Raw genomic sequence first — 19,192 nt, forward strand, 5'->3', positions numbered from 1 at the left:
TGACAAGTTAGGTACATTTTTTATTTATAACAATATCTGTGTTATTTAGTGGTAGAATATTCCAGCAAAAATTATTAAACATTTTTTTCCAAAAAGGACTGAGCACATGCATTTTTCTACTCAAAAACAAAAAAAGCTAATTTAAAACTTTTTTCAAAAAATGCATGTTTACAGGTTTGACAGATTTAACTCAAGTAGGAATGATTGTACGTTCTTCTGATACAAAGACAGTTCTATGAATGCTGTAGTTAACAGAGGGTACGAAGTGTTTTTCGAAGTTGTACTAGTTACATGCATTACATATGGCTGATTACGTCAAACACAGTAGTAGCAGCAGCTCAGCTGTAGTAATTAATAACAAGCCGAGTTCGATAATGTTCCAACAAAGCTGGCTTAGCAGCAAAGGCCCTAAGAATTAAAGAAAAACAAAAAAGAGGGAAGAATCCGCTCTGGAATGGTTCACAAGCACTAAAAATTTAAACAAAAAAAAAAACCAAATTAGAAGTACAAGTTCCAGCTTTAACATCACCAACGGGGAAAAAAAGAATAAAAACTGAAAATACATTGAAAGACTAAAAAGCAAATGAAGACATATTAGCAAACAGCCCTTGCTTTGAATTCAAGAATTTAAAATAATTTTTATATTTGTATAAGTCTATGATGCTTAACATGAAAACATGATTATGCCCTTAAAAATGTTTATTTTAGAAAATGCATTATGAAAAGCCTTGATTTTAACCTGCATTGGGCAAGCTTTAACACATGTACTCTGCAGTCTCTTTTTTCGCTTTTTGATTTACATATCAAAATTCAGGACATACGTTATAGTCCCTACAAATACTGACATTAATTCTCTACAGGAATCTTTGCATGGAATGGCCTGATGTTTCTCTTCTGATACTGGGACAATCGAGCTCTGTCCTCAAAGTAAAAACAATCTCCATTACTTTCTCGTTTTTTAAAAAAAGCAATACACGAACACACAATCCAAGACACTTCTTAAAAACAGAAGATGATTTCTTCATTTCATAAAATTTGTTCAGAACAAGGAAAAGAAATTCCTCAAACATTTATGCTTTAAAATTCTGACCGCCTCTTTAAAGTGTTAAAATTCTGTATAGTACAGGTGTCTGCAAACTCAGGTTTAGGGTTCAGTTCATTCTGGGGTCTCAAACCTCCTCTCTGTACACATTTAACAAAAGTAAAATCATAACAGTCTTGTTTTTTTTCAACACCCAGTCCTTATCCACAAACCCTTGTCTCCCGTCTGCATGTGTGATCATAATTTGAGCTTCTTTTTCGCTACAAAACACCAGAGTGCGTCTGTACAAATTCTGACAAGACCACTGATACGTTACACAGAGGTAGCGGTAATGAAAGAAAAACAAAAAAAATATAATACTGTAGTCACATACAAAAGTAGTCCTTCATTTTGTACATTTATACAGTGTTCCTAAAAAAAATTATTGGGATGTCTTCTGAGTCTATGCCAGTGGGTCACCAAGGTCTTCGTCCCTGTTTCTGGAAAGGAGCTCCTTCTTTTCATCTGTGCTGGCAAGAGAGTTCCGACTATTGTGTGCTCCCATGTACAGTGTGGCATAAACTGGGTTGGTGAAATTTGTAGGCTGGAGAGGGAAAACAGAGGAAACATATCTTACAAAGTTCAGTGTCAGTCTGGTTTGGTCCTCATGCGGCCACAAGGAGGAACTTAAGAGACAGGAGAGAGGCCATTTAGCCACTGCTCCGTCATTTACACCACTGGCTGATCTGTAACTCAATATCATTTGTCTTTTTCCTATACCTGATAACCTCACTAATAACAAAGTACTTATCTACTTTCCTCTTAAATATCTGCACTTATTGTATATTTGAGGAAGTGAATTCCACAGTCCCACAACTGAGTAAAGAAATGTCTTCTGATTTCACTATTACCAGATTTGACTCCAATTGTTTAGGTTCTGTTCTCCTGCTCTGAATTTTGCTACCACAGGAGTCTCCTTTTCCACTCTCAATTTCCTTCACTACGGTAATCAACTCGATCAGATCACCCGTAACCAGCACTGTTAAAGGGACTACAGATCCAGTTTGTACATTCTGTCCTCGTAACTAAATTCCTTCAATCCAGGTACCAAACTGGTGATCTTTGCTACATGGCCTCCAAGACCAGTTGATTGATGTGCAGTAGGAGAACACAAGTCTCAATCTCCCTATAATGAGCTCTGAGTGGCACAATATTGCTTATGTTGGGTTAATGCTCAATCACAACCACAGTGTTACACTGGAATATTTAAACACATTCAGTAAAACTCAATTATGAACAACCTTTAGTACTTTTATATAACTTTATGATCACACAACCAAACTTGAGTGAAAGAACATGGAACAGTACCAAACCATACGGCAGTTAACGTAGCTAACACAAAGAGAGAGAATTACCTTGTCCGGATCTAAAGCAAAGTCCGCATCCAGCAGTTCTCCGGCACCATCGTCAGGTTCAGCTTCATACATATTATAAGTGGGATTTCCAATTTCTACATTCATTGTTCCATTTGTCATACGTTGATGCTGGAAGCCCTTTGCTCTACAACAGGAATGAACAACCACATATTTGCACAAACAGATTCCTCTCTTTTGTCAGAGTCAGGCCATCAGCCCAGGACAGACTGACTCAGTTCATATCAAAAGAACTTAGCAATTGTAACAGATGTGTAAAGAAATCTTAAAAGGTTAAGAAAAAGGAAAAATGTTTTCAAAATCGGTCAAGAGCTGCATAATTGATCTGACTGCTGTGGGCTGCAGGACACACTGGCTGCTGAAAGCAGTTTGTGACTTATATAAGATCAACCACATTCAGCCCAAAGGTAATACAGCACCAATGAGAATACAAGGTGGTGAAAAACTCCATGGTATCAATCGCAGATGCAATGCGAAATCTGAAACACATTTATATAATATACTTCCAAATATTCATTGCAAGAACAACAAATATAGGACATCTGATATAGAAAACAATGAATGTGACCTTTACACCCGGTTTATATTTGCTTTCCTCGCTGTTGTGCACCCTAGGCAATGTATAAATAATAAATCTGAAGCTTCAAAGACGACAAATAGCTCACAATTCAAAACTGAAATAATTCCCAAACTTTTTCTTCTCATGAAGTCTGTACTCAACAAAGTGTGGGTTACAATGCTGTTAAGAAATGTAAAACTTTCCCATTTCGGGGATTCAGTATCAGCATTAAGCACCGATAGGCTCGATATAACCTGCAACACAACGCTCTCTCTACTCTGTCTCAAATATGGAAAGTGACACTCGTGTGGCATTACCCCATTACTCGTGTGGCAGATGTCCTGCAGCTTCTCTGAGATCCCAATTTACAGACAGTGCTTAGAGACTTTGACGTGAAGGGCACCGTATAAAATGTAGCTTTTTTGAAAAGTAATTTCCCATTTAATGCTCACTTCCAGCAGACGGGCAATTTGCAGCCCCAACAAGTCTTTGAATCTATGTCTCAGAGGTGAAAGGAGTTTGCTGCCCCATTGCACCCCACTTTTTAACACGCTACTATTTACTGCACTACTACGGTCAAACTCTAATGATAACAGCTTCCATTTATAATAGGGTACTTTCCGCAGGGCAGTGCTCAACAGTTAACAGACTGGTCGGTTTTGGCTTTTTAATTTGAGATACATTTTTCTCCTCTGTCCAAAATATGTAGCACAGAACCTGTGGAACCCCACTACATTATCATTGGTGAGTTATAGTTGCAGAGTAAGTCACCATCTTGACTTGCTACCAACAAATATGCTTGGATTCAAGACGCTCCAGAGAAGAGAAATATTCTCCAACACTTACCCTTTCATTCTTCTTTTGTACCATAATACAGCAGCAACAGCCAGAAGGATTAGTAGGATCAAAACAATAATTGGTACAATTATTGATGCAGTTTCTAGAATGAGAAATTAAGAACGTTTTAATATGAGAATGGACACAGTGAGCAAACATTTATGCCCCAAAAGGCTGTGGATTGGGGCTGAGTCCATTCAAATTTTCAAAACTAAGATGGATAGATATTTGTTCGGTCAGGGTGTCAAGGGATATGGAGCAAAGACAGATATCTGGAGTTGAGGTACAGATCAGCCATGATCTTATAGAATGGTAGCAGAGGGTCGAGGGAATGATTGGCCTACTCCTGTTCCAATATGTGGCCTAATAAAGATTCAGTAATGCACAAGTCAATAAAGAAAGTCAATATCATGCATGGGATGATGTTTGTATGCTGTAAGTATAGTTTCCATACAAAATAAATCAATGTGCAGGATGGCGGTCATGACAATTATTGTAGTTTAAGTTGCCCCCCAACCTCTATTTACACTCCCAAGCATTTTGTAAAAGGTGAGTACATACTTCCGCCCAGCAGACTGGATCGGGTATGAGGACTGGACACTTCACACTGGGTTCCTGTCCATGCAGACGTACACCTGAAAAGAATCACTATTAACTGAGGCTCACAATACAATAATTAGACAAGAAGCATGTTTGAAACCTCCCCCGAATCTCCACATACAACCAACGCCCACTAAGAAATAGATTTTCAGCACAAGTGGCCAAAGCAACAACTTGAAAGCTGCAATGTAAAAAAAACTAACGCATCCTCTATGCAGCGAACAAAGAGGAAGGAGAAAGTGCATAATACTTTGCCACAAATTCAAGTACAATTTGATGCCTATCCACGTAATGAATTTCACTGCCACAAGAAATTAAATTCAAACTCGAGTTTGCATCAACAGCTGATTTCATCCTTAAGACACATGGACTGGTGCTGGGAGATGGGACTGTCTCAAACAACTCCACTACAAGGCCAACAGTTACAATAAAGGGGTGGGGGGGAGGCGGGGGGTAGGGGAGAGAGGAGAGAGAGAAGCAAGAGGGTGGGGGGGGGGGGGGGAAGGAAAAAACATCAGATGCTAAAATGAGGTGTACCTGCATTCTGGTATTTCTGTGCCCGGATTCATCTCACAAATTCCATTATTTTGGCAATAATTGTCACAGGTCAAACAGCTGCGGCCAACTTTGCCATCAGTGCAGCTGTAACCAAAAAAATAACAACGCTTGCATTTGGTATAGTGCCCTTCACATCGGGAGGACGTCTCAAAGCATTTCACAACATACTATAAAGTGCAGTGACTATGTATTTTGCAGACAAACGGACTTGGGAGGCGCCTTCACAGGAATGTCATAGACGTTGGGATGTGCAACCTACTGACGTGAAAGGTGCTATCTAAATGTGTATTGTATGACTATTGTATTCTTGACGAGCGCAATGCTTATGGTTTTGAATGCATCGCCTCGAGTTCCAAGGCACAGGGTTGCAATCACTGTGCAAGAGTTGGTTTGTGCAACTTCAAAGCATTCATGTCAAGACACTAACTTACTTGCAAATGACATCACCACCGCTGTTCACAATGCAGGGACCACCTTTACAGCGATTGCACTTATCTACTTCACATTTGTCACCTTCATACTGCACAGGGCACACGCACTCTTTAATACTGTCTTCGGTCAAACGGCACTTTCCAGAGTTTTCACAATAACCAACACATCTGCCTACAACCAGGAGGAGAGGAGAGATTATTATCATTATATGCATAAGATCAGTTAATCATGTCAGAATATTCATTGACAAATTAACATTGGTGTCTATTATAGGTTTTGGGATGAATTTGTGCTGTGTTTGTGTGGATTAAGTACATCTTTTGCAAGATTATTTTTTTAAAAAAAATAAATTGAGAGATGACTTTCAGTACCGAATATAATAATAATAATCCTTACATTTGATATAGCGCTTTTCACGTCTTCTCGACGTCTCAAAGCACTTCACAGAATACACTGTAAAGTGAATTGACTGTATATTTGTGGGTGAAACGCGGCAGCCAATTGCGCACAGCAATGTCCGACAAACAGTCGTGAATTGAAGTGACTAATTTTATTATTATTGTTTTTTTTAGGGATTATTATTAAGCGTGGAGTAAGGAAACTTGCCCAAGATTTCGAATGGGAAATATATACTGAACACCAGACTCAATACTTGAGATGCTGAGCACTTGAAACGACTAAACAAGATAAACTGTAGTATTCAGAGATTTAAACACTGTGAATAGTTATTCAAATCAACAATAATGGACCGACCGTCTGACTGTTCAGACCAAATTCCATATACCCATCTTTCATTTACAGAACCAATCCAACAGAAAGTACCTGGTTTAAATATTGGTTCTGAATCCCACAAATATTGTACATAAAAGCAACTAATGTCTTCAGGCTACTTTAGCAATCCCAGTAATTAAGTGGGCAAAAATGTCTAGACTCCCAAAATGGAAATGATGGGTGTTCTAGTAATTAAATCTAGATGGTCTTTAATCTTAAACACTAAAGAGATCAACAGAGGCGAGCACAGATAAAACATAAATATGTAATATATATATATATATAACACATTTGTATTACAGTTCAGATGTGGCTGGAAAGTTGAATTCTCTGCCTCAAAACTATAGTTGAAACAGTCCTAAGATTATTTTCAAAGCCAATGAGACAAATGATTGACAGGATAAAATATTAAAGGGTATGTGGAGTGGTATTAAATTGGCTCACGTGGAAAAAAAAATGCAGCACAGAGTTGATGGGCTAAAATGGTCTGATTGTACGCTGTAACATTCAGATTCTGCTTTTCTGAATCGGATTCAGCAAATACTCGACTCACTCAAATCTTTTAAGAATGATTTTTTTAAGAAAAGACTACATCCTGCCAACTGCTGAGGACAACACGTTAAGACAGCATTCCATTTTGATCAAGGTGATCCCTCCAATGGCATTACAGACATGAGGCCCATCCAGATTCTGTCTGTTATACATATATGTGCTCTTGCTGATCCTTGACCACTGACTGAACTCACTGGAATTCACATCAAGCATTTATGATCTGCTGCCTTATATCCCGGCCAACACAGAGGTAAGTAAGCCTTTGCCTCTGAACTCCTGAAGTAATTAATCACACCGTTCCAGGCATCAATTCACAATCCATTGTAAATTAGGAGCAGTGGTACATAGTACGTACTGTATTGACACTTCTCGCCCTCAATGTTGGGAGGACAGCGGCAGTTTGGTTGATTTCCTGAGTTCACTGTGCAGGTAGCGCCATTCTTACAGTAGCCATCACACACTTTTTGTCTGCAATTGGATCCTGTAAATCCATTTGGGCAGCGACAGGTTGGCATTCCTAATATCCAGAGAGAAACATATATATCTGTAAATACTGTCTGCAAATGATTAAGAGCTTCACTATTTCAAAATGGAGGGTCGGATTACGTTGACAACTGCAGGATTTCTACTTTGTGAACTCTTACACCAACACCACTTCCTTTCTCTGGATGTCACCTTCCTCATCATTACCTTATCCCCAAACCTTTATCCATGTCCAGTGCATAAAGGTTCCAATTTAAGATCCTTGCCCTTGGACCTCCCAATAATATCCCCTCCCTGTATAATCCCCTCCCTATATAATCTGTTGTCCTTCTGCTCTTGTAACTGTAGCTGAGCCCATGCCCAGTCCCTCTGGAATTCTCTTCCAAAACCACTCCTTCAAACGTTTTGTAAAAAAGCCTTTGGATAATATCTTTAAATCCCTTTAGTTCCTGTTTGGTCACCACAGTTTAGTGTCATGTGCTCTGAAACATTAAGTGAAAGGCACTACATAACATTTTACAATTCTGTACTGAAACATTATGTAATTCTGTAGAGCTAAGAAATGATCTGATCATGTGAGGCATTACACCACTGAACTCACATACTACAACTGAACTCACAGGCTACTTACTACTTAATGGTGTAACGAGATATTTCAAAACTATTGTTATAAACGGCTCAACACACATCCAACTAGTGGGAAGGTAAAGGGAGGAATAAGTTAACGAGTGTAAATCTAAACAGCAACCCAACCTGATGGGGATGCTGTGCAAGTCCCTCCATTCTGGCAGTAGTCCCGGCATTGATCAGTTTCACATTTCTCTCCGGTATAGCGGGGCTGACACTTGCACTTGGGTTGGCTTCTCTCATTCAGGAAGCAGCTACCCCCATTTAGACACTGCAAACTACAGGTACCGATGGTAGGTGCTAGATTGAAATTAAAATACATCAATTATATTGAAATTATTTCATCTTGGGGCAAGGAAAGCAGACACGTGGCTTTTTTTTAAATTATTACATACTGTAACAGCACTTAGAGATGATTAGAGAAGGACTTCAGGAAGGACATTAAGGCACTGGAAAGGGTGTAGAGGAGATTCACGAGAATGATACCAGGAATGGGGAACCTTAGCTATGAGGACAGTGGAGAAGTGAGGACTTTTCCCATTAGAGCAGAGAAGGTTACGCGGGGACCTGATAGAGGTCTTCAAGATCATGAAAGGTTTCGACAGGCGAGATAGGGAAATGCTGTTTCCGCTGGTAGGTGTGTCTGTGACCCGCAGTCACAGTCTTAAGATATCTACCAAAAGAAGCAGAGGGGAAGTTAGAAGAAATATTTTCACTCAGCGAGTTGTTGGGATTTGGAATGATCCGCCCGAAAGGGCAGTGAAGTCCGATTCGATAACAGCTTTCAAGAGAGAACTGGATAGGTATCTGGGGAGGACGGGTTTGTGGGGTTATGGGGAGAAAGCTGGTGATTGGGGTTAGTGAAAGCGACGCTCTGTCAAAGAGCCGCACAGACTCGATGGGCCGAATGGCCTCCTCTGTGCCGTAACATTCTATGAATCTATGAATCAAACTAATTAAGTCACAGGCTAAGAAGCTCACATCATTTGAACCCAAACTGCCCCCTACTTAATTTCAGATTTCTTTGGCTTTCACTTAAGCAATAAGAAGCTCTCTCATACTTTTTAGCAACGAGTCACAAGAGCAACGAGTCACAAGAGCACTGAAAACCACTTAGTTATATATAGATTTCAATGTCTTTTTGTTCACGACCTTTCAGTTGAGTTTTGCTCGAGTTTGGGGATTTTTCAGTCACATGCACATATATCAAGCAGAATAGAGTTTTTGGTTTAAATCTAATTATTATGCGATTATAAAAATAGAGTTTTCAGCGAGTATTAAGTGTTCTCAAGTAATAGCTGTTCTTTGGAAAAAAGTAGTTTTTAAATACATTGGAAAAAATGAGAGAAAGCAAAGAGATTGATTTTATATTTTTGTCTAATAAAGAGCCACAAGCATTGCTCCAAGAGATAAGATAAGATATAAGAGTGTAGCACTGCAGAGCACAATGTTTAAATGATATTTAGTTAAAAACAGTTTTTGTAATAATTAATCAATCTGCAATACAAGAATGAAAAGAATGAATGCCTCCAAGGGCTAATGCCTACTATCTGGTGATGTTGTTGGCGATGTTGTTTCAACACATGTTCCATTGATCATTATTCTTCCATTTGGACATGTGCAGGTTGCTCCATTTGGGTTAAGCAGACAAAGCCATTCACATTTCTTCCTATCACATGGATTAGTTACTAGAAAAGAAAGGATTCATTTCGGAAACCTTAAAACAAATAGTTTAAGAGAAATAAGATTTGAGAGACAAACAGTAAAGGGCAATAAGGCCTTGAGTTCCATCTGACAGAAAGCCTGGATGGATTGAAAATATGGATTGTAATAAATTCTTCTTCATGTGTCCTTGGAGCCAAAGAGTTTGAATCTCGATAAGATAAACTTAATCTCTCTTGCTGTTCTCAACAATCAAGGACAATATAGGTTTAAAGAATGTCATAAAATGATCCAAGTGTCAGCATAAAAAATAGCACACAATTATTTGTGTCATACTACACTCAATTCTCCTAAATTGTGCCCCACTAATTTTCTTTACAGAAACAGCAACTACTTTGGCCAGACTTTTAAAGCACTTATTGTGGATGGGTGTACAAGATTAACTTTCACTACATCACGTCAGTCTTAACCAAAGCATTTTAGTTAAATCTCCACAGGAACCAGCCTTGTGCGTTGCTTCATAACAATGAATACAGGATATTCAATTTCCTGTTAATGAAATGCAGTTTAGTTATTAAGGAGTCTGTAGCAGTGAACTCGCCAAGTTGTTTGTGTGTTCATCAGTATTTGTCTGTCTATGTTGAGAAACAAACAAACCTGAACATCATTTGATTTTTTAGTCTTGGATGAAGTTGCTATTATATAACAAGAACCACTTACCATCTTGTTGCTTGAATTGATGGAACAAGACAACATCTGTGGCATGGTTCAGTCCAGATGTCAGATTCTGAACCTGATCATGTCCAAATTTGTGCACCTTAAATATACGATTGTTAACGTAGGTCACCCCGTATATATAATCCTCAAAGATATCAATGCTGAATGGGTGAATCAGGCCTGGGAGGAGAATGAGGGGGAAACAAATTAGTTTTGAAAGTGATTGTCATTCATTTTCTGTACCTTATTTTATTGCTGAAATTTTCTGGAAGACCAGATTCATAATAATACTTGTATTTGATGTTCAATCGCCCACAAATATACAGTCAATTCACTTTACAGTATATTCTGTGAAGCGCTTTGGGACGTCGAAAAAACGTGAAAAGCGCTATATCAAATGCAAGGATTATTATCATTATTATTATTATTAATCCTCCTTGGAGGGGAGGGGAGGGGAGGTAAGCAAGGTCTCCTCTGAGTTGAACCGTCTCCAATGTCAACATTCTTGGCAACAGAATGTCAGGATTGAGCCAGGACCTAGAAGGGCAGACCAAGAAATAGGGGCAGGGAATTCTCCCACTCAGCTCCAGTTAACCCTGCAAGCCAAAGCTCTAATGGGTCGGATGGTCCTTGCTGCAGGAAAGCTTGCCAGACAGTGGTATCAATGGCAAGCTATGCGTTTTTCGCTGGTTAGATTCCATCAGTTAATGTCGACAAGACAATGCAAATAGCAATTGCAAACGTTTCTTTCTTGCAAGCCTGCACGGCAGCCTGGCCTGCTCACTGAGCCTCTGCACGGCAGCCTGGCCTGCTCACTGAGCCTCTGCACGGCAGCCTGGCCTGCTCACTGAGCCTCTGCATGGCAGCCTGGCCTGCTCACTGAGCCTCTGCAGCAGCCTGGCCTGCTCACTGAGCCTCTGCACGGCAGCCTGGCCTGCTCTCTGAGCCTCTGCACGGGCAGCCTGGCCTGCTCACTGAGCCTCTGCACGGCAGCCTGGCCTGCTCACTGAGCCTCTGCAGCAGCCTGGCCTGCTCACTGAGCCTCTGCACGGCAGCCTGGCCTGCTCACTGAGCCTCTGCACGGCAGCCTGGCCTGCTCACTGAGCCTCTGCACGGCAGCCTGGCCTGCTCACTGAGCCTCTGCACGGCAGCCTGACCTGCTCACCAGACCTGACAGGCTGTTTGCGGGTGCTGGGGATACTGGGAGGTATGACAGCACCCCTGTACTTCAAGTCGGGAAGCGCTGTCGCACATATAGTACCCCTAGTTCTCACACTTGGGATAAAAGCTTTTCAGTGAGTCTTGTTTGCTTGATTTCCGAGTGCTAGTGTCTGTTTCATGGTGACTTACTGCTCTCTGCTGGTGAATCTTGTCCTATTACAAGATTCCCTCCAAAACAAATCCAGGATTTCAACTTTAAAACAGATATCAAGCTCCAAATATGAAACAAATATAAAAGGCAAATCCTCTAAGAAAGAAAGACAAGTCTGTTCTACACCAGATTTTGAAGATCACAATACCTTGTTTGCTGTCTATTGACACCACAGGATCATTGCCATCAAGACGAACACTACCTATGACGGAGAGCTTAGCATCTGCCCAGTACAACCGCTGGTTAAAGTAGTCCACCGCTAGGCCTGAAATTAAACACAGTAACTTCTGTTAGCGTCTGTCAAGTGTCTGCTTACTGTGTAGAAGTGAAACATTATGTTGCTGTCAACGTCAATGATAATAAACAACTCTGTTAGAATTATTATTATCTTGTCAATTTTTACAAATTTAAAAACTCATAAAGGTGAAGTAGATGGAAACATTTTCAATTCAAGCATTTTATGACTGTATCAAACACTTCCACCTCACGTGAGGTGCCTGTGGTTATTCACTTCATGGGTATTTGTGGACAACACTGTGTGCAAATTGGCTGCGTATTCACCCATAAAATAGTCTTTACACCTTATAGTATATCCTGGAAAGCGCTTTGAGACATCCTCCCAACATGAAAGGAGTGAATTACTAGAAAAGGTCATTCAAGTGAATAGTATAGATAGGTTCAAGAGACAAAGTTGCCATTCTGCAGGGTAAGCATTGAGGGATGTGCTGAGAAGATGAGATTCACAATCAAAAAGGAACAGACGCATCGAGTCTAATGGCCTTTTCATGTTCCCAACTATTCTGATCTTATTGTGTTGATGCCATGACTTCACAAAAGAAGATACGTTCCTAGCAATCAACGAGAATCATCCAGTGATGTCCCAATAGACTGAATTCTTACTTGTAAGAAAAAAATCGTTTTTGGCATTCACCATTAGAATGTCCCACATGCACAATAAATGTCAGAATAAGAACATAAGAACTAGGAGCAGGAGTCGGCTATTCAGCCCCTCGAGCCTGACCCGCCATTCGATAAGATCATGGCTGATCTTCAGACCTAACTCTAATTACCTACCCATATCCCCCAATCCCTCTATTTTTTAAAAATTATCAGTTCAAGGTGTTCAAGGACTGACATCTACAGGGGGAGTGAATTCATAAAGTCACTGCCCTCTGAGTGAAGAAATGTTTCCTCAACTCTGTTCTAAAAGGCTGACCCTTCATTTTCAGACTGTGACCCGGTTATAGATTCTCCCACCGGGGAAACAGACCCTCAGTGTCTACTTTATCAGCCCTTTAAGAATCTTATATGTTTCAATAAGATCCCCCTAATTCTTCTGTACTCCAGAGAATACAGTCCCAGTTTATTCAGACTATCCTCATAGATCAGTCCCCTCATCCCAGGAACTAACCGAGTGAATCTACGCTGCACCCCCTCCAGGACAAGTATGTCCTTTTTTAAATAAGGAGACCAGAACTGCACACAATACTCTCGGTGCGGTCTCACCAAAGCCCTATACAGTTGCAGCAAGACTTCCTTACTCTTATATTCTAAACCTTTCGAAATGAACGCTAACGTGCCGTTTGCCTTCTTAGTTGCTGCTGCACCTGCAAACTAATTTTTTGAGACTGGTGTACAAGGACACCCTCTGAACACTAACACTATCTAATCTCTCCCCTCTAGAAAATAATCTATTTTTCTATTTTTTGCTACCAAGGTGAATAACTTCACAAGAATGTTAATGCTGTACCTGTTGGCCACTGAAGGTTGTTTTCCACCAAAGTTCTTCTCAAAGTGCCATCCATTGATGCTTTTTCGATCTTTGGGTGGTTACCCCAATCAGACCAGTACATAGTTCTGCAACATAAAAACACACAGATTACTGAACCGATGAAATTGTGGAAGAGGATCAAATCCATTCAGTATTCCTCTTTCCATTCAATGCTACGCAGGTTTCCCACTCACCCCCTGAGCGGATCGACGACCACTGCATGGGGCTCATCAATCATCCCAGATATCAGCGTCTTGCGATTTTCCCCATTCATCTGCGCCACTTCAATCACATCCCGCCCAGAGTCTGTCCAGTAAATGTTTTCAGCAACCCAGTCCACTGCGATACCTCTCGGCATCTTCAGGCCTGGGATCTAGAAATACAACAGCAAAATATTTTGTCTAGCATGAAAATAAAATGTGGCTCGCAACAATTCTTTACATAGGAAGTGGCACAATCTAAAAAACAATTTTATTTTATGGAATTAGTAAGGGTCTCAATAAGGTTATAGCCATATAGAAATAATTAGAATCGTAGTAAAAATCCTACAGAACATAAAGTGCGTACACAACAGAGCCTGTAAGGAGACAGAAAATCTGCAGGTCACTTGTTCGACTGCTCATCAAATAGACAGGTTACGAACTACAGATATGAGAGTTGTTTTTTGGGGGGGAGTGGGGGGAGAGGAGAGGAGGAAAGAAAAGCAAGGACAGAGCTGTGAACTGGTTTGCTTTGTAACGCTTTGTGTCTTGGGCCCTCTAGTGACAGAACCGCAGTGATACGTCAGTACAAATCAGAGCAGAACTGCACAACCAGGATGTCCATAAAATGAATTCAATCCAGAAATGTGCGAATGAACGTTTAACCACAAACCAAAAACATTTTTTAAAAAAAAAATGAATTGCATGTAACGGAGATTGGAGCTCACATTCAAGTCATTGACGCCACTGTTCAGCTGCCGCTTGTTCCTGTTGGAGGATGATGAAGATGGCGAGAGCTCTCGATAGGAGATCTTGCCCGTGTGCCAGTTAGTCCAAAAGATTTTATTGCCTTTGACGTGAGCGTCCATCGCATCGATCCTCACTGTCTCATCGCCTTGGAAGGCCTGTTCGTATGCTGAGTTGGGATTGAACGGATAAAGACTGCGGATTTCATTGTCATCGGCAATGTAGAGAACTTGATTCCCAGAACCTTAAGGGAAGAAGAACTGAACTTGAGAGACCTTCAGACATCAAAATTACCTTGTGGAACCAACAAATTATTAATAGGACTAGGTATGAATTCTGGACGAATCTGGGGTTTGAAAGTTTTGGTGCTCGGCTGAAATCAGTGCGTAAGTTTCACATTTAAATCTGCTTCCAAATAGGACAAAAGGTCAAGTTACCTTCTGCCTTGCAGGTGTGGTTCCTTCCTTTGATGTAATTCTTTGCACACGAGCAAATGTAGGAGCCCTTTGTGTTGTTACAATACTGAGAGCAGACACCAAACTGCAAGCATTCGTTATTATCTGAAAAAAAATCAATCATATTAGCTAACTTTCCAATAAAGGGAAAAACAATATTGCAGATGATACATTTGAAAGGATCTACAATCACAGTAAAAGCAAATGTTTTGAAAAGGAAAATTAAATACCCACTTGGATATTTACTCTATTTTTCCCAATACTGCTTCACAGTCAGCAGAAAGCTGGATTCACATCTAAAACAAAAGCTATACATCGAACGAGGGTCCAATTTAAATTTGGAATTTAGACAATCTGATAAACTGTAGTTGGAGCCTTTGGAATTCTATCAGATTAATCTTAGAAACAGCCCCAGGCAGACTCCATTTGTGTAACAACAGCTACATTACACCTGACATTATTAAAGAGTGCTGCTTGCTCTTTTCCACCCCCGGAGCGTACTTTATCAAATATATGACAGCAGTTACCTTCACACTGTTTTCTATCATTGTTGTACTGGAATCCATGTCTGCAGGCACAGTATGATGTTTTTTTGTTTTCTTTGCACTCGGCTTCATCTCCGCACATAGCCTTATTGCTTCTACATTGTGGATCTGCATAGAGCAAGAAATGCAATTAAAAACAACCTCATTAAAGCTTTTGTGTATTAGAATTAGAGTGTAATGTCACTCAACTGGAGACACAGATACCTCCAGCCACAGGAACTCAGGCAGGCAATCCAACCACCTGAAATCACAGAGATCATTTCAGCCAACTTACGTCTCTACAAATTGGCATTTTCTTTAGAACTTACTCTTTGAGCAGTGTTGTTCATCTGTTGCCCCGTCTCCACAGTCATCCCAATTATTGCACAGATGATCCTGATTGATGCATTTGCCATTCAAGCATGTGAACTGATCCTTCCCACAGGCTTTGGGCTTCTCTGTCGGCTTCTCTGTAAATATATGAAACAATTTGGTCAATCTGTAGAGTTTATATGTTTAACATTTCACAGCTACTTGCTGACAAATTAAGTAACACTGATATCAGTGTCCTGCCCATAAAGGGACTTGCCCACAAAACATTCCTATAGGTCCTGTGTACATCAGAGCACATACTATTTTACTGAACACATTTTTAAAAGTAGATATTAAAATACTCAAAGAATTTTGTTTAACATTTTAAGCACCAAATCTAAATTGATAATTTGTATTTCACACCCATCACCAGTGCTGCTCTTCAGCCAACAGCAGCTTATGTCACTATTCTGAGGAAATAATTATTCCATATTTACCACACTGGGTCTCATCTGACTGGTCCCCACAGTTGTCCACACCATCGCATCGGCGACCAATCCACAAGCAAACCCGGTTGTTTTTGCACCTGAAGGGCCTGTTAGGAGGGCACTGGAATTTCACTGGACAGAAAAAGGGGAAAAATTATTTTAAAACCAAGGGAACTAAATGAAACAGAAATTTCAAAATATTAAAAAAAAAATTAAAAATTTACTTTGCACAAAGAGTCAGATTACACAGAGCTTTTCATGTCCTTTGGGAGGGACATAGAAATGTTCTTGGGTTTCCTCTTCCCTATCAAATCATTGGGAGTATGACGACTAATTTATTTTGGTCAGCCCGATTGTCTGACACATGTGGAAATCCATTACCACACTTAAGAGTATCCAAGCCAAACAGAGTTCAATGCATCACACTTACATATGGAAATCCCAGAGATATTAGTTGGGAATGGAATGCACACTCTCTCTCTCCCTGGAGGGACGCATCCTGATTACCTAATTCTGCAAAGTATTAGGTGCAGGTTGGCAAGAGCTAAGGCTCGGGCGAACCAAGCATTGTGAGCATTGTGGTACTGCTGGAGTCTAACCAGCTAAATTCACTTAGCTTGCCATTGAGAGCACTACCTGGCAAGCTTTTCTGGCTGGTTGTTCAGCTAGTATCACCCTACCCGTTAGGGCTTTGGCTTGCAGGGTTAACAGGAGCTGAGTTAACAGACTTCTAGCCTGGCTGTGCCACCATCAGCAGTGCCCTGGAGTACTGCAGACCAGCCTGGCTCAGCAACACTAAAAGGTTAGAATGGATGTTCACCAAATGAATTCACCATTCATGGCTTTGGGTCATGATGTTTAGCACAACCAAGAAAATGATTAAGAGGGAGAAAATGGAATATGAGGGTAAACTCGCTGGGTACATAAAGACAGATTGTAAGAGTTTTTACAAGTACACAAAGAGGAAGAGACTATTAAAGTTGAATATTGGCCCATTGCAGACAGAGACAAGAGAAATTATAATGGGGAATAAAGAAATGGCAGTCATTAAACAAATATTTTGCTTCTGTCTTCACGTTAGAGGACACTGAAAACTTACTGGCAATAGAGGGGAACCCGGAGGCTAATGTTAATGAGGAACTTAAAGAAATGAACATCAGTAAAGCAAGAGTACTTGAGAAATTGATAGGATTAAAAACCGATAAAACTCCTGGACTAGATGGCCTGCATCCTAGGGTTTTAAAAGAGGTGGCTGCAGAGATAGTGGATGTTTGTTTTTGATCTTCCAAAATTCCCTGGATTCTGGAATGGTTCCCATTGATTGGAAGATTGCAAAAGTAACGCCGATATTTAAGGAGACAAAAAATGAGGAACTATAGACCAGTTAGTCTGCCATCGATGTTAGGAAAAACTCTGGAGTCCTTAATTAGGGACGTCGTCGTGGGCTACTTAGAAAATCATAACATGGTTAGGCAGTCAACATGGCTTTACGAAAGGGAAATCGTGTTTAACAAATATTAAGAATTTTTTGAGGATGTAACTAGCGGGTTAAATGGGGGGGAACCAGTAGATGTGGTGTATTTGGATTTCCAGAAGGCATTCTACAAGGTGCCACATAAAAGGCTGTCGCATAAAATCAGAGCCCATGGAATTAAAGGTAATTTATTAGCATGGATTGGAGAGTGGCCAACAGGAAGAAAACAGAAAGTAGGGATAAACGGGTCCTTCTCAGATTGGCAGGATGTGACTAGTGGAGCACCGCAAGGATCAGTGGATCAGGATCAGTGCTTGGGCCTCAATTATTATATATATCAATAATTTAGATGAGGAAATAGAACTTAACATATGTAAATTCGCAGACAATACGAAGATAGGTGTGAGAGAAAGTTGTGAGGATGACACATGAAAAATGCAAAGGGAAACAGACAGTATAGGTGAGTGGGCAAGAAGGTGGCAGATGGAGTATACTGTGGGGAAGTGTGACGTTATTCACCTAGGCAGTAAAAATAGAAAAGCGAATTATTTTCTAGAGGGGGAGAGACGAGGTTGTGTTAGTGTTCAGAGGGATTTGGGTGTCCTTGTACGTCAGTCACAAAAAGTTATAATGTAGGTACAGCAAGCAACTAGGAAGGCTAATGCCATCAACAACAACAAAATTACATTTATAGATCGTCTTTCATGTTGTGAGGACGTCTCAAAGCGCTAAACAGTCAGGTATCGGGACCCGAGCATGGGGAGGGTTAGTGTAGGGGTGAGGGAAGGCAGAGGGGTGGGAGGGCGATCAAAGGCACGATCGAAGAGAAGGGTCTTGAAGAAGGCAAGGGAGGAAGCGAGGGGAAGGAACCATGGGATTGAGTTCCAGAGTGTCGGGGCAGAGAGGCTGAAAGCCCGGCCACCGATGGTAGGGTGGGTCGGGCGGGAGATATGGAGCAGACCAGAGCCCGCTGAACAGAGGGTGCGGCCATGGTGGCGTTCGTTGCAATAGAGTTAAGAGTACAAGAGTAGGGAAGTCTTGCTGCAGTTGTATAAGGCCTTAGTGAGACCGCACCTAGAATATTGTGTGCAGTTTTTGTCTCCTTATTTAAGAAAGGACATACTCGCCTTAGAGGGGGTGCAGCGTAGATTCACCAGGTTGGTTCCTGGGATGAGGGGGTTGACCTATGAGAATAGGTTGAGTAAACTAGGCCTATATTCTCTAGAATATAGAAGAATTAGAGATGATCTTATAGAAACCTATAAGATTCTTAAGGGTCTTGACAGGGAAGATGCCGTGAGACTGTGTCCCCTGGTTGGAGAATCTAAAACTAGAGGTCATAGTCTCAAGATTAAGGCTCAGCCTTTTCGAACTGAGTTGAGGAAACATTTCTTCACTCAGAGGGTAGTGAATTTGTGGAATTCTCTACCCCAGAGGCTGTGGATGCTCAGTCCTTGAACATTTTCAAGACTGAGGTTGATAGATTTCTAGGATAGAGGGCTTAAGGGATATGGTGGGTAAATGGAATTAGGTTAGAAGATCAGCCATGGATCTTATTATATGGCAGGGCAAGCTCGAGGGGATGAATGGCCTACTC

The 19,192-nt window shown here is 40.7% G+C and overlaps 1 protein-coding gene across 2 annotated transcripts in view; it reads right to left on the reverse strand.

Moving 5' to 3' along the window:
• Window positions 1-19,192, reverse strand: part of LOC103189063 (low-density lipoprotein receptor-related protein 1) — a 147,158-nt gene continuing 127,966 nt past the window's right edge. For both annotated transcript variants that reach the window (XM_042344263.1, XM_042344262.1), the window contains 18 exons: window positions 16,131-16,253; window positions 15,651-15,791; window positions 15,325-15,450; window positions 14,780-14,902; window positions 14,324-14,586; window positions 13,590-13,768; window positions 13,375-13,481; window positions 11,773-11,889; window positions 10,256-10,432; window positions 9,421-9,561; window positions 8,000-8,173; window positions 7,119-7,280; window positions 5,440-5,611; window positions 4,988-5,092; window positions 4,412-4,485; window positions 3,860-3,953; window positions 2,437-2,581; window positions 1-1,625 (listed from right to left, as the gene is read on the reverse strand). In XM_042344263.1, the coding sequence (XP_042200197.1) occupies window positions 1,485-1,625; window positions 2,437-2,581; window positions 3,860-3,953; window positions 4,412-4,485; window positions 4,988-5,092; window positions 5,440-5,611; window positions 7,119-7,280; window positions 8,000-8,173; window positions 9,421-9,561; window positions 10,256-10,432; window positions 11,773-11,889; window positions 13,375-13,481; window positions 13,590-13,768; window positions 14,324-14,586; window positions 14,780-14,902; window positions 15,325-15,450; window positions 15,651-15,791; window positions 16,131-16,253 (2,564 nt within the window). In that variant the 3' untranslated portion in view covers window positions 1-1,484. The remainder of the gene's footprint in view (window positions 1,626-2,436; window positions 2,582-3,859; window positions 3,954-4,411; window positions 4,486-4,987; window positions 5,093-5,439; window positions 5,612-7,118; window positions 7,281-7,999; window positions 8,174-9,420; window positions 9,562-10,255; window positions 10,433-11,772; window positions 11,890-13,374; window positions 13,482-13,589; window positions 13,769-14,323; window positions 14,587-14,779; window positions 14,903-15,324; window positions 15,451-15,650; window positions 15,792-16,130; window positions 16,254-19,192) is intronic.

The sequence above is a fragment of the Callorhinchus milii genome, unplaced genomic scaffold (genome assembly GCF_018977255.1).
Source record: "Callorhinchus milii isolate IMCB2004 unplaced genomic scaffold, IMCB_Cmil_1.0 Scaffold27, whole genome shotgun sequence".
In the NCBI taxonomy this organism is placed as follows: Eukaryota; Metazoa; Chordata; class Chondrichthyes; order Chimaeriformes; family Callorhinchidae; genus Callorhinchus; species Callorhinchus milii.